Here is a 15247-nt window from a genome sequence, read left to right as displayed (position 1 = left end):
TCTTATGTTGTTTTGCCACTTACAATTTGATGAGGCTTATATAACATTAGTTCATAGAGGACAGGAAAACTTCTTCATCTTTTTTTTTTTTTAATTCTTCCTTACTGATTTCACTGTGTATTCCCACTAGCCTCTTGTCTGCTCCCCTTGCTTCCTTCCCTGGAGCTGTGTTCTCTTCTCCCTTCATCTTCCCTATATATATTTCTTTATGCTTCCCAATTCTTTTCAATCTTTAGCTCCTTCTAGTCGGTATCATCTGTCCCTCCCTCTCTCCAGGCCCTCAAATTTCTGCAACAGCATCCTATTAACCACAACTTTACTGCCAGTCACACAAACCTCTCTCCTTCAAGCACTCCGAGATGGGAGCGCAGCAGCTCCAGCAGCATAACAGCATAAAACCTGGGAACTGGTAAACTGCCCTCCACACCCTTTACCGTTTCAGGAGTACCTTCCTCTTGAAAGGGAGCAAAATAACCGTTACATTCGTTTGCAGACTAGGGAAAGGCAAGCGGAGGGCTGGAGCAGGGGCAACAAAGATCCCCAAAGTTATTTCACAACAGATCTTATTACCTTAAAAAACAGCAAAGCTGAGGACAAAGTCTCAACACAAGTTGCATAGCTGCTATAGCGTAAAATGGTCCCAGATAAATCATCGCTGGCTGCCAGGCTCTTATCCTCAAAACAAGAACTCAGCACTGATACACGAGGCATCCGCCACACCATAGTCTGAGCCATCACACAAAAATACCATGATGAGCCAGAGGAAAAAAACCAGACCAATACAAAAGGCCATTCCAAGGGATGAACTTCTAGATACTTAGCAGTCTAGCCCTATGTCCATTGAAGCAGCGCAGACTGTAATGTTTCCCTTATTATTTCCTTACATGTGAAATTTAACACACATAAAGCAAACAGAAGTATCATACACGCAACATGAATACCCACACACAAACTAGCCTTCAAGGACACAACTCACCACTGACCTAAATGCCATGTTCAAAATTTCACTTTCCTACTTTACTTAAACAAAACTGGATAGTGCAGGATTATAAATTCCACACATGCTGAAATAAATCTTTCTTCTCAAACTCTTACCTGCCTCTTCAGAGAAGGGGCTAAGCTGAGTGTAGCCACAATGTTTCCTCTTGTCTTTACTGAAGATGCTGTCTATATTCAGAGACTCTCTTTTGGGTCTCCAGGTTGGCCGGTACCTGCTAGATGAACTGGATTTAGACTCACTACTGGTACTCTCCGCTTCCCAGTCTCGAGAGCGTACAGACAGGCTTTTTGAGGGTCGTGTTTCTGCCTGATCCACACTACTCCCTCCACGAGAGGAATTCTGGATGGTTTGAGAAATCTGCTGTGGTCTGCTGTGGATCATATTGCTCACTGTCTCTTTAAATTCCCTCAGCCTGCTGGTGCTGCTGGATGGTTTGGGGGCAGTTCTGGGGGCTTGTTTCTCCTTCAAGGTTTCTCCTGCAGTTTATAGAGACAGCAAAAGCCACAAAAATAACTTCAGATTAAACTAGCAGCCCTACTTGCAGCATCTTCATGCAGACTTTGAAAAGTAAAAAAACAAAACAAAAAAAAACCCCAACAAGATTAAGAAACTCCCAACCAACACCCCCACAAACAAAAAGAAAAAAAGCAAAGACAGGCAAAATACAGACAAAGATGTAAGAAGCAAGGAGGGAAATCCATGCACACACTGAGGATCTTAAAAACATGCAGAAAGAGATACTGATATTTGAAATAAAGTAACATCTCTTGCCTTCACTATGGTATCCTGATGACTGAGCCTCATCTCCTTTTCGCCGAGACCGGCTAGAACTCCTCTTGCGGTCTGCCAGCGAGCCCTTTTTGGAAACATGCCTCTGATTGCACTCGCTGTCAGTCAGGTGCCCTGGAAGGACAGAAGAACACAGTAGAGATGACAAGAGCCTTTGGACCGAGTGTTCTGTGCACTAAGAGCAGCAGGGCTCTCCTGCTCCTTAGGAGCTGTATACGCTCCAATGCTAACTGGCAGGTTTGGGTAAGTTTTTGTATCCAGAAGTTTTTGGTTTTGTCTTGGGGAGGGTGTTCCATTTTTAAGGTCATAAAAGAGCAATACAGCCCCTCCAAGGACTCTGGTTAATGAGAACTCATCCACAGTGAGAGGAAAAAGTTGACTCTGCCTTGTCTAATAGTTTAAGGACACCACTTTCTTGCTGTCTGAATACTTTTTCAGTTGTAATGGCCATGAACACAGAACTCCTGAGGATAGCTTGCTTGACATTACTCTGCTGAATGAAGACTCAAACACATGAATGAGTTACCATGTAACAATAAATTACTGCACATCATCAGCTGCTCTGCAATAACTATCCATCTGCACTCTCTTCGTCTGTAGCAAATACTAAGTAATCTGAGTTTGCTTAGTCTACAGTGAAGAAGCCTCAGTTGGCTGTCAAGGGCTAAGCCACTAATTCACATCTGCCACAAGCTAAGAGCATACACACAAACCATCAACATGGATCAGCTGACACACGACAACGTTCCCTTACTACAGCTCATGTGTCCGAGTGCTAGTATTGGCTCTTGCACACAATTTATTCCCGATTTCCTCACATCAAATGTGAACTAAGAGTATTTGACAGCAAAAGTTTTCTGTATTGCCTTTCCTTAATTTTATGGTTCTCACACATTCACAGTCCTAAACCTGCAAGCACAAACACACGCATGGCTTTACTCACGTGAGTAGTCCCAAGCAGAGATGCAGGATAAGAAGGGAATTTATGAATAAGCTACAAAGACTTTTCTCTAGCCTTTATATCACCAACTTTCACCTTGCATAGGATTATAGGAAAGGAAAATCCCTACTACCCAATAGTGGATTAACAGCCCCCAGACTACACAGTTGGCTGTTCTGAGCCTTCCCCCTTCTCTAGAAATTAACATAGAAATCAACAACATTTAAAGCAGATTTTACACATAGAATTGTACCTTCAACAGTTGAAAAAATTATTACTTTAACTACAATTGCTACAAAGATACGACAATAAATGAGTGGGAAGGAATCCAAACAACAAGAAGCAAGCTACACAAGACTCGCATTTCTATTTATTTGCAAATTGGAGAGTGATTTTGCAGCCAAACTCTTTAGAAACAAGCAGATTATATAAAAGAGAAGAAATTAAGGAAGTAAAAGAGAAATGCTGGCAGTGGAGATAGATGATGTGCAGCATTTAAGTGACTGAGCATAAGTCAGTGCTTTGGGAGAATTTTTTTTTTTCTTCACAGCATGGACTGTCACACATCTTTTAGGGAGTGAAAGAACAGTATTATCTTATACCTTGTAGTGGCTCCCCTCAAGATAGAAGAGGCTTACGTTTCACTTCAGAGTGTACAACTTCTCTAGTTAAACATTTTTCCCCAAAAAGTTCTTTCAGCCTCCTAGGGAGCTTGGTTAGCACCCTTCAAGTACTGTAACAGAATTTAAAGATATTTAGTGCTGCTGGAGCTAGCTTAGGGTCTGCATAGACTAATTAGAGCCCAACTTAACCTTGTAGAATGAAGGTTGCTAGCTTTGCATAAATATTTTCTCCTCCTTTCATAAATTGCAAATTTTGTCCTATTGTCACTGGACATTTAATAGCCATGGAGGAGATGCCAGAATCAAAAGTTTACAAGACACAGGCTTTGTTGTCTTTACCTGGACCCTCTGGAACAAAGACTAAATCCAACATAATGCATGAATATAGGAATTACAATCCCAAGAATATTAGCTAACACTTTACACTCATTTTTTTTAATTCACTAAAATAACAAGCCTGGATTTCTGAGTGCCCAATCATATGCTTAAAAGGTGTCCCTTGCTGAATGTATCACTTAAATACCTCATCCTCCAGAGGTGGGATGGACTTCATAAGCAAACAGTGATATTCAAAGGAAAAGTATGATTTTGTAGGGGTTGTGTGTGTGTCTAAGAATATGTTAGAGAAGAGAATGAAATCAAACAGGTTAAGACAGAATGCCCCCTGCTCCCTCCCACTGAAATCTCAGTTGCATGACACAGGGCAGCCAGAATACGCACATTTTTCTCAGCAGTACAGGTTGGTAGGAGCAAGAGAGGGCTTATGCAGCCGCTCTTCATGCCCCCATTCTGAAGTACCCCGGTGCCTGAGGTCATACGACCCAATGGTGGTCCTTCCCCGCAGGACGATGTGGGATAGGGTCCATAATTTTCTGGGCTGGAGTAGTGGGTAAATGACCATTAAATGAAGAATCCAGCTCTTGCCCAGAACGATTCAGTTGACAGGTCAATGTGGATGGCTTCTTTATAGCCCCACGGATCAGCATTTGATGATTGAGCAGTTGTATGAGTTGGCAGACTGACTTTTTTGGAAAGGTTTTGGGTAGGTTAAAAAAAAAAAAAAAAAAAGGGGGAAATGCCCAGACAGGTGGCTAGCTAAGGGGACAGACTGACTATAGCTAAGGCTGAATCAGGGAAGATGAGGACAACTGAATTTAGGTGGTGAGATGGGCTAAGCTGAAGGGAGTAACAGGATAGAATCAGTAGGAGAAGAAAGAAAAAGAAAAGGAGAAAGTCACTAAAAATGACAGAACAAAAAGGTTACATGCTGAACTTCATGCTTACATGTTTCCAACCATCCCCCTACCCTCCCTTTTCCGCTGACTTCTGCATGGCAAGTTTTGCAGGGAGGAACCTAATCCAATGAAGTCTGTGCCACTTTTGCAGACTATATAAACAATATTCCACTAGCATTTTCAATTTTATCTTCTTCCTACTCTGAAGATCAACATAAATTTTGTTTCCTCATCACTGAAATTCTGCTCCAACTTTCCCTTCTTTCTCACACTCTACCTAGGACTATGCCTGGAACCTACAGCGTTAAGTATTTGCTAAAACATTAAAAGTACTGTCAAGCTATCTAAAACCATGTATTACCATTACTTGGACCTCTGATGAAGAATGAAAGAGTACTGAAGGAAACCAACTTGAAAGATTTTTTGATTGATGTGAAAAATATTTGTACCATAGATGGTTTCAAATGAAACAAATACACATATATCATCACAATACAAGAGAGCAACTATTCTGCAACTAAAAGGAGAAAGTGGTACGATAGCTGTTGACACTCTGTTGCAACAAACAGTTGCTGATTCAACTGTTATGTCTTCTTACAAAGTCTATTTGAGGCACAATAAAGTAACTTTTCACACAGACTTAACAGATCGTATTTCTGATGCTTGACAAGTCTGACCTTAACTCACGCACTACTTCATCAGAAGCGATGTTAGTAGTACTGTATACAGAAAAAGGATGACTAGGGTCATTGGGCATGAATAATAGAAGAGATCTAAGCTTTCAGACTTCCAATTAACCTCTTTTCAACTAAAGAGTGTTCAGGCAGACTATTCAGCTGTCCAAAGGAACATATATACATATTGTCTTCTCATTGCAGATTCTCACTTAACTTGCTTCCATGGCACAGGCAGGAAAGCATCTTATGTTCCTCCCTGGTGCAGTAAACACTACCAACACCCACTTACATAGAAAGTCCTTAGTGCTCAAGTATGGGTGATGAAAGCGCCCTTCCCGGACAGCTGCAACTTCTGAAATGAAGTAACTGCCTGTAGGTAAGTAACTAGTACACGCAACACTTACCAAACCATACCATGGCACTGTACAACAGATTCCAACTTAAAGAATTATATAACAAAGAGAGCAGGTGGGAAACATGTCTGTAAATGTTTGTCTGGCTAGATAAAAGTCTACAAAAGCCAACAAGACATTTAAAATTACACTTATTTTTTGTGAATGCCAATGGTTCATTACAAACCAAAAACATTTAGGATACTAAACACTGTTCACTATTCTGTTATAGGTTGTATATATAGAGATTTTTCACTGGAATCCACTGCAGTCATCATATTTAATGACAATGATCACACAGATATAATGGTATCTGCTACCTGTGTCCCTGCTGCTTTGTGAAGCTGCATCGTTCTCCACATTGTAGATGACTGTCCCCTGCGAGTCAGAGGAGAAGTGACTGACCACAGACTCATGGTGCGCCTGTCTATAAGGATAGCTGTCTGTAGAGGAATCTGTCCTGGTATCACTCGAGATGGAAGGTTCTCTCCCTAGGGAAGAAAGCAATGTCAAGGAAGCAATGTCAAATTTCAATCTTTTTGGGCTATTATAAAAGTCAGGAGAGGCTAAAAAAAGAAAACAGGAATGGAGCAGAGGAAACTACACAGAAGTTAACAGAAAAAAAGAGTACCAAACATACAAACTCAGATTCAAGGATGCTAGAGTTTATGGGAAAGGTCTTCTCCTTTGGTAGGAGGGAAGAGTGTGTCATTCCTTCTGCAAACCTTTATTTCTTTCCCTCTGATAACTCTGAATTTATCAAATCCTTTTTATTACACAAAATTAAACTACGTCGATTGGGCTGAAAGTACACATTAGTACCACACTGAAATTATTCTTTATTAAATTTCGACACTGTCAAAGTTTAATTAAAAGATGAAATACACTGCTTCAGGGGAAGTCAAAGTTAAAAAATTAGTCAAGTACAAAATATTAATAAGGTAACAAGAACATCACAAATTATAATAATTAACACATTTCATCTATTATGAATCAAAAGCTTATCTAGTAAAACTTTATACTGAAATTATATTATCTAAAGCAAAGTAACCTGCTCCTTCTCAAGAAGCTAGCATTGGTCCACTGCACAAGTGGATACTGAAAAGGATGAAGCATCGTGATTCAACTTCAGTACAGTAACTCCTAAACTCATTAAAAGAGGAGAGAAAGACAACCTCCTCCCACCACTTTCAGTACATAAAATTAAAAATCTGAACAGTTTGAAGACTATTGGCCATTTTATATATGTGATGTATACACTCCTGAATATACAGGATATTAATTTCACACTCCTCAGTGGAGAAATTAACGAAGAAAAAAGGAATTAAAGAAGAAAGTAATTCTTATATTTAATCCCAAACACTCAGCTTGAGGGCACTTCACGTTTTCAGTGAGAGCAAGTCCTGTAATTCATGTTCTATTTAAGGATGCCTAACAACTTCTGAAGTCAGAAATTTCCCCCCACCTCCATACCGGCTAAAAATCTTATTGGTCTAAAGAAATATAGACTACAGCTGTTAACGGAGATGACAGTCATAGAAAGAAAGGTGAATGTAGGCAACAGAAACCAGAGCTGTGGAACTGAGTAGCAGAAAATAATTTGTAAACTGACGTCTCTATTCAACAGAAAATCAAAAACATTAAGAGGAGTTGTTTGCACTTAGCTTCACAACATTTTGTACCAGCACCTCTGACAGTCTTTCCTCCATAATTTGTAGTATCATATCTTGATGTGATTAGATGCATTTATCAGACTTCCTTGACAAAAGTTCAAGTACAATATTGTGATTAACAACTTAAGAATAAGCGATTTCTATTCATTTCTGAATTATGGTCTCTGAATATCTGATAACACTGAGGAATCCAGAAGAAGCTGTAGTTACACTCAGTGAGAGACAAAAAGGCCATTCTGAAAAAAGTGTATTAGGGTAGAAAACTCTGGGTATCAACAAGACTAGAAAATAATTCACTTCTATTTGACAGGAAAATGTGTAGGGTATGATTTCACTTAGCACTTCAACGTACTGTATCTCACAAATTCTCTCAAGAGCTTGGTATCAATGTTGAACGCCACAGACTACAGGAGTAAGCCTTGAGGACACACCAAGTGTTTTTGAAATGAAAGAGCAGCTTACTCATTATAGCCTTCTGAATTTTTTCTGAAAGGAAACACCTTTTTATATATATATATTTGTATTCAGCTTCCTGAAGTCATTTTAAAACACAGTATTATTAGGTACTGCAGAGACAATGAGCAGAAGGGTTATCTATGTATTTCCTGGAGATCAACCAGCAGAACAGCAAGGCAAATTTACAGCATATATTGACCTGAAGCTTGTAGAAGTGCCCACAACTGATAGATAGCCCTGAAGGCCTCCTCTCCCTCCTCCAGACTTCCCATTTTTGTTTGAGAACAGGAAGATAGGTTTATAAATTGCAAGGCATCTTGTCAAGTGAGAAGTGAAGGTCATCTTAGCAGTGTTTTTATTGGCATTTATTTTAAGAGGAGTTGGAGATTTATTTCATTACCAGTAGATTGTCAACACGTAAATAAGGAGACAATAGGTTCTCTACAGATTTATTGACCAGGAAGCATAAAGTTAGCTTAGGCTATGGCCAGGAAAGCCATAAAATAATTCTTGGAATTACAGTTGTATAAATAGGCTAAAATCCTGGAAGAAAGGTTGTATTTCTGGATTTAGTCTCGCCTTGCTGTTCTTTGCAACTTATAAACCCGTCTCTAATTCAGGATATTCTCCGCAAACATCCAAAAATAGAAACAATCTTCTTTTGCAAAGCCATTACAATATTAACTTGGATCCAGTTTTTATTTTCACCCTATCTGAATTGCAATTGCGTATCTTTCTCAGAATTTATCTATTCCTCTTTAAATGAGGCCTCAACCCCCAATGGTGTTACTAAATGTCCGAAATTATCCAGAACTTCAGTAAACCAACAGCCTGTTCAGACCACTACTGATATCTTGAGCAGACCAAGTTATAACCTCTGAAGCACCTTACTTGGACATACCTTTCTAATTCAACAGACTACCATTAATACAAAGAATTCAGGAAGCAGCAATGTGTTGAAGGCCTCCGAGATGTTAAGTGCTACAAATATATAACTGTAGATCTTTTTTGATGCAAAACAGACCATGAAAAATGAAGAAGTAAACATGATCTATGGTCATAAGCCTTTGCCAATCCCTTCCTCTTCAGTCTCACACAAATCAGTTCATATCTCTTGCACTGCTTTATCTGAATAAAAGCCAAGCCAAAGGCTGAAGATAAGCTGCACTGATTCCATCTCTCTCTTTTTTATTTTTAATAAAACGGTTTTCTTCCCCTTCCCCCCACATCCCTTCACCATCCTAGCAAAGGACTCATTTATGATGTTTCCTTAATGTTTCTTTTCCCTAACTTCCCTCCTGAGTTTAATTCTGCAGCTTCCTTTAATTTTTATGTGTTCGTGCATCCCTGCTCTTGTTCCCTTCCTGTTAAAATTGCTGATGGATTTATGAACTCAGTCATTGAAGTCATCACTTATTGTTCCTCTCTACGTCCATGCCACAACAGGTCCTTCACTTTCCCCCTTCCTCCCCCCACTCCAGTTTCTTTCTCCAAACATTTTTTGAAAAGATTACTACCCAAACAATCAACAGAGTCTTGGAGTGAGAGAGAGGTTCAAAGGTGAAACACTGGAAGTCCTCTTCAGAATTCTAGATCAGCTTTGACAAGCAACAAGGAACCCTGCTAACAAAACCACACCCAAAACAGAAGAAAAACTTTTCATATGCAACATTACAGCATAAAGGTACAAGGCATATAGTCCAGACTGCTTACCCGAGTCTTCACTATCATAGCAAGTCCTGCTATATTGCTGTAAATCCACTTGAGGGGGCAAGTCTTGTGTTGACACTGGAGTTCCTCTCGGATCTGCATATAGCAGCAGCAAAGGCTGATAATGACCCTTAATGCACTTTGTCACAACATCTTTCCATTTTGGACCAATCTGCATTAACAACACAACAACAACAACAAAAAAAGCACAAGAAAGGTTTTCTGTCATCTTTTTCTATAATAAGCTCTCTTTTTCTCCTCATACTTCTTTCAGAGTTTGATTTTCCACTGACATTCTTTAACTCCTTCTATATCCAGCATTGAACTGGACTCACCAAGAAAACTGACTGTTGGTCACATGTTGGAAAACACATCAAAAAGGGATATGAATTCTAAAATGTAACTGAAAGTAAACTGTCTCTTAAAATTAGCATTTCCATTCCTCTTTGAGATTCACCTTATTTGAGAAAAAAGGTACCACTTGTGACACCAGCTGGTCAAGAACACACTCTTGGAACACCCTGGAACCAGCTCAACTAAAATCAAGGTATTCACCATCTTACAGCTAAACAAATTACAATTCCTGCTAAAATTACGACTACAAAAATAATCCTTCCCTTTCAGATTTTTTTTTTTTCCCATAAAAAGCTTTTCATCTTCTGAAATGTTCTAACTTTGCATTAGCCAGAAAAAAAAAAGAATTTGTTAACAAAATTTCTTAATCCATCTATCAGCATAAACAAAATGAGCAGTAAAAGACATCAACAGCATGACGGCAAATTCAAGTCAAAGCTAACCACTTTGGTGTGTGAATATTTCTGCTATTACAGAATCTCTGCAAGCATTTTGATAGGCCAGGCAATAGTTCATATAGTTATATTCATCTCAAAATCTTCCCCATGTACTAATATAGGTTTCACCTAATACACTGAACATCTATTTCAACAAATTTCTCCATACACAAGTATTCTACTACAACACTGCAGTACCTATCCTTGGCAAAGTTTTGCTGCAGAGAAACGTGACTGTGAACAAATGCAAGGACTAGTTTTCCCTTTGAGACTGTGCTTGGCATGAATACAGAAGAAAATTTTCCTCTGTCATCTTTGTGCTTCCATGACTAGAAGGAATAAGAAGAGAGTGGTGTGAAATAATGCCAAACAAACTAATGGGATGTAATAACAGTGTGCCAAGATCCCAGCACTGGTATCTTTAATGTCAAGGACCTCATGCTTGGTGAAAAGGGGGGAAAAAAAAAAAGTACTAACAGAAGAAGCAGAAAATTTGTTGTTGGCAGCAACCACTAGGGAAGACTGGCATCTAGATACTTCAATAAAGAACCCAAAAAGCAGGCACTAAATAGCTATACCGCTTGTCAACAAGGGAAAGAGATGTTGTTAGCTGTGCGCACAAGCAAACTGTAGGTTTTCAAACAACAGCGTAAAAGCAAGACTGGCAGTCAACAGAACAGAACTAAGAATAGGGCTTCTGAGCTTTCTGGTATGCTTTTGTGAGAATGCTTTACTTTGCTCAGAAACAGGAGCAACAGAGTTATGGATCCTGAGTGGAAAAATAGCCAAAATTTCTCAAAATCTGTAGAAAACAGTATGGATCTACACACAAGTAGCTAACAAATTTCTAACACAGTTTTCCTAAACATTATTTTCTCACCTCTTTGACATGAGCATCATCAAAGTACATCCACTTGCGGATTTTGGTTTGGAAGAAGAAGGTAGAATAGTGTTTTCCATAGTAACAGATCATTCCCACCAAATACAGCTCCGAGTGTTTTGCTCTGTCATCAGTTACTCTGAAGAAAAGCTTCAAGAAGGGAGGTAAGAAAAATCAAAGGAGAAATTAATAAAATGCCCAGAATTTTACATACTGCTTTGTGTTTGAAGACCTCAAAGTACTACAGAGAGGTGTCAGGTTTTTACGTCAAGAGATAGAGAAAACAAGGCAATAAATACTTAAGTAATTAACTAATGTTTAAGCAAATCCAGTGACATAGACCAGGAAGAGACTCCTACCAACTCACCAGATGCTCAAGAGTCAGTCTTGGAGACTGTGGCTGTACTTTAAGGAAGACATTTACAACAATGATATAATACCTTTTCAGAATTTGAAGTGTGATTCTATTCTGAAATTTTGTATTCTCTGTCATGCTTGCTCATTATATAAATACTGTTTATAACATCCACTCCTCTCTGCTTTGTAGAAACAAAGCAGTTCTGACAGTGAACAGCTGGCATTTATTCTCACTTAAGCAAAGACAAATTTATGACGCCACATAAAAGATGAACTGAAGACATTAGCAAGTCAAAAGAATTCAGTACACAGAAAAAATTGTTTTCCGACTATTTAATTGACCATGTTTTATTTAAAAATGCACAGGACTAATTTTTTAGTGCATTACTGCTTTACTATGCAAGGAGCACTGTTTCACAACCACATTTCCATTAACTTGCACTAATTTTGGTACCCTATGCACTGGCCAATGCGTTTTTTATATATGTGTGTATATATATATATATTTTTTTTTTAATTATTTTAATGTAATACCTCAATGCTACAATGAGACACAGCTACAACTTGGTATACCAATATTGGTATACCAATAATTCAGCTCTAAAGCATCAGCTAATGTAGAATAAGTTAATCCTCTAGGGGACAAACCTCCGGATCCCAAACACTACTTAGTTTAATTTGTCATTCAATCACACAGTGCCATCCACCGTCTCTCAGAGGCTGCTCAGTTATAAATAACTCATAAGTGTTATGACCATGCACTTCAGAGAAAAAAGGATTTGAAGAAGTTAAAAAAACCCCAAACAACCCCGAAATACATTTTGTCATCAGAGAAATAGAAATAAACTTCTGTTCTTCAAAAATGAAAGAGTACATATATATTTTCATAGAAATAGCACAAACCCCAATGCAAAATTTCCTTACACTTGACAATATTTTTTTTGATTCAGACAAGCTTTGTTTTCTGGAATAATTTTTAATTTTCAGTCATTTCAGAAATTCGAGAATATGCAATTACACTATTACTTTCACAGGTTCTGTGAAGCATTCAGAAACAGGTCAGATCCTTGGATCTGCCCTCTATTCCACTATTTATGGGCACTGAAAAAGTAAAGATGGCAACTTTTTATTTTTCTCAATCCGCTACTATAGACTACTATGAGAAAGACTGTTTGCAGTAGTGTCAAAAAACAAAAAACTCACATCTCCCAGTTTAAGGCAAGTGCCCAGGCTGTGAATCACATCCTCAGCCAGATCAGAGTGGTCTGAGTCCCAAACCAAGCCAATGGTGATGATCTGTGGAGAGTTCATCAGTACACGACGAATACGGATCTTTTCCCCACAGTTACTCTGAGGATTTAAATAAAACAAAACTTTCAATATAATCCTTCTCTTATTATAATGTTAGGGCAAGGCACTAAAAAGTACAAGTTTCAAAAGTACAGTTTCCAAAGAGGTGGTGGTGAAACACAGCAGATATATGCTCAGTGTCAAGATACGAGCTTCTTATGTCACAGATGAGAAGCGTTATCAAGACTATCTGGTACTCGCAAGCTTTAAAGTGAACACTGCTGATCCTTCCTCATGCTACTGATAACGATTAAAAGGTATAGTGCAAAAGCAGGCTTATTTAAAAAAGATAAGCAAGCATACATGAAAGATCTCAAAAACATTCTTAGGCATTGGAAGGCACTTTCTTTTGTTCAGAATCTCTGATTAAAATGGTATTTACAGAGACTGATCCTTCGTCTGACAGTGTCAGAAAAACCTTCAAGATGCTGCTTTGCTGTTAAAATTGCGTGGTTGTTCTACAAGGTACCTCAAGCATCTCATCTTAGACAGGATAGTTAGGTCAGTATTCATATAAATATGAGAGCAGCAGCTGGAAGATCAGGAGAATAAGAGGTGCTTTACTAACCCATAGCAGTTATTCATTTCTTATTTCCTGTTTCCCTTCCCCTTCCCCCTCCCATTTTTTATTTTTTAAATAACTACCAGTGCTTATTGACTGGCCAGTCTCCCCTCACTCTCTAGCCAGAGTACTTCTCAGAGATAACCTTGGCTTGTGAAGCTAAGACATTTCTCAGTGGTCCTTCTAATCCACCACCTGTCGGAATTGTGGGCATCTTTAAAGCATCATGAAAAAAGTTAACCCTCTGAATTAAGAGATTATCACTGTAATTTTAATAAACAGTGCATTACCTTTCTTTTCCCCCCACCTTGGGACAACTATGACAAAGTCCCTTTGCAACACTCACTCTCCCCTTGTGGCAGGTCACAAAGATTCCAGAAAAAAACATTTTCATACTGAGAATAGTTTCTCATCTCTACAGAGACCAGTTTCATGATTGGATATAGTAATTCCTTTTATGATCTACAGCAATCTAGAAAATTAACCAGAATTTCAGTCCCAATTATCAATGAGAAACAAAAATGAAAAATAAAAAAAACAGAAAGAAATGAGCTTAACAACAAGGAAATGAAGACAGGTAGAAGACTGTGATGTTCAAATGTAGATACGAGGTTTTAATATTAAGATGACTATATTCACACATATTTTGCAAGGGTCACTCAAAGTACAAACATTCCTGAGGACTCTCTCACAACAAACCTATCTTACTTTCAAATTGTCTTCTTTGCTTCAGCTAGCTAACATCAGCATTTTCTGCAAGACAGGAGGAATATGGCATCGTGATAAAAAGCTTCCCTTGCATGACTTTTAGGCCCTTAGCTAAGCCTCAATAGAAAAAATTCCCCAAACAGAAAAGAAAGGGGTAGCAAGTACTGGTAAGCATTTTTATCCAACCAATTATTTCACAGTTAAATAGCAGTTCACCCTAACAAAGAATGTCTATTACATTTCCCATGCTTTGGTTATTAAATAGCTAGACTCACATGAATCTTTTAAACAACACTACGGTATCTTTATTTCTTTTACTCAGATAAGTGAGCCACTATTTGCCAATATTCCAAAAAAAGAAAATAATGTTTCGATGAAGACTAAAAGTGAATGTTTCAGAGTTATAAGCTACAGCAAGTGGGGGAAATAGAATGGAATTACTTACACTGCCCCCAGGGAACAGGCACACGAGCCATTCCTGTTAGAGCCTGTACTGCTTCACTGAGGACTGGTGAGGCATCTAGCAGTAGCATTATATGAAGCAGCAATTATGCAGCTGTTTCCTGCCCTACCTATTAATCGATATGTAAAAAAGCTTGATGGTAACTCTTCTTGCATACTTATCTAAAGTCCTGGATCTGGACATACTCAAATTAAAAGGTAGAACAAGATATCGAACTCTTGCTTTAGAAATCAAGCCCTCATGATTTAAAAAAAAAAAAAAAAAAAAAAATTGTATTTACATGAAAAATTTTTATTTTTCTTAACCCAACGGATACACGGACTTAATTCAGCTGAATTTTGTCCGATTTTTACTGCATAGCAGAACAGAACATTTTTAAGAATAGCAGCCTGTAACTATCAACTGGACATATGCAGTAATTGTTTTTAAGTGGTTAAACTCCAGTCATCACTCACAACTATAGCCTATACTTACTAGTCAATATCTCCCACACTCTGAACAGCAAACCTCAGAAAAACAAACCAATACTCCTCCCTCAGATTTTCTCTGATGATTCCTGCCTTTGGCGTAGCTCTTGCAGATATACTGTGTGGCCTGTAAGCCCTTCACTGTTGGGATGTTCTCTGGCCGTCGGAAGCGGC

General features: G+C 38.5%; 1 protein-coding gene across 1 annotated transcript in view; it reads right to left on the bottom strand.

Annotated features, from left to right (window-relative positions):
• Positions 1 to 15247, bottom strand: part of USP54 (ubiquitin specific peptidase 54) — a 52722-nt gene that overhangs the window by 17764 nt on the left and 19711 nt on the right. Inside the window, 6 exon segments of the mRNA XM_009586191.1 lie at positions 1096 to 1476; positions 1772 to 1903; positions 5977 to 6147; positions 9499 to 9667; positions 11167 to 11316; positions 12727 to 12873. Coding sequence (XP_009584486.1) covers positions 1096 to 1476; positions 1772 to 1903; positions 5977 to 6147; positions 9499 to 9667; positions 11167 to 11316; positions 12727 to 12873 — 1150 coding nt within the window.

The sequence above is a fragment of the Fulmarus glacialis genome, unplaced genomic scaffold (assembly GCF_000690835.1).
Source record: "Fulmarus glacialis isolate BGI_N327 unplaced genomic scaffold, ASM69083v1 scaffold37669, whole genome shotgun sequence".
Lineage (NCBI taxonomy): Eukaryota > Metazoa > Chordata > Aves > Procellariiformes > Procellariidae > Fulmarus > Fulmarus glacialis.
Note: the sequence above shows the minus strand (reverse complement) of the source record. Positions and strands in the feature narration are given on the sequence as shown.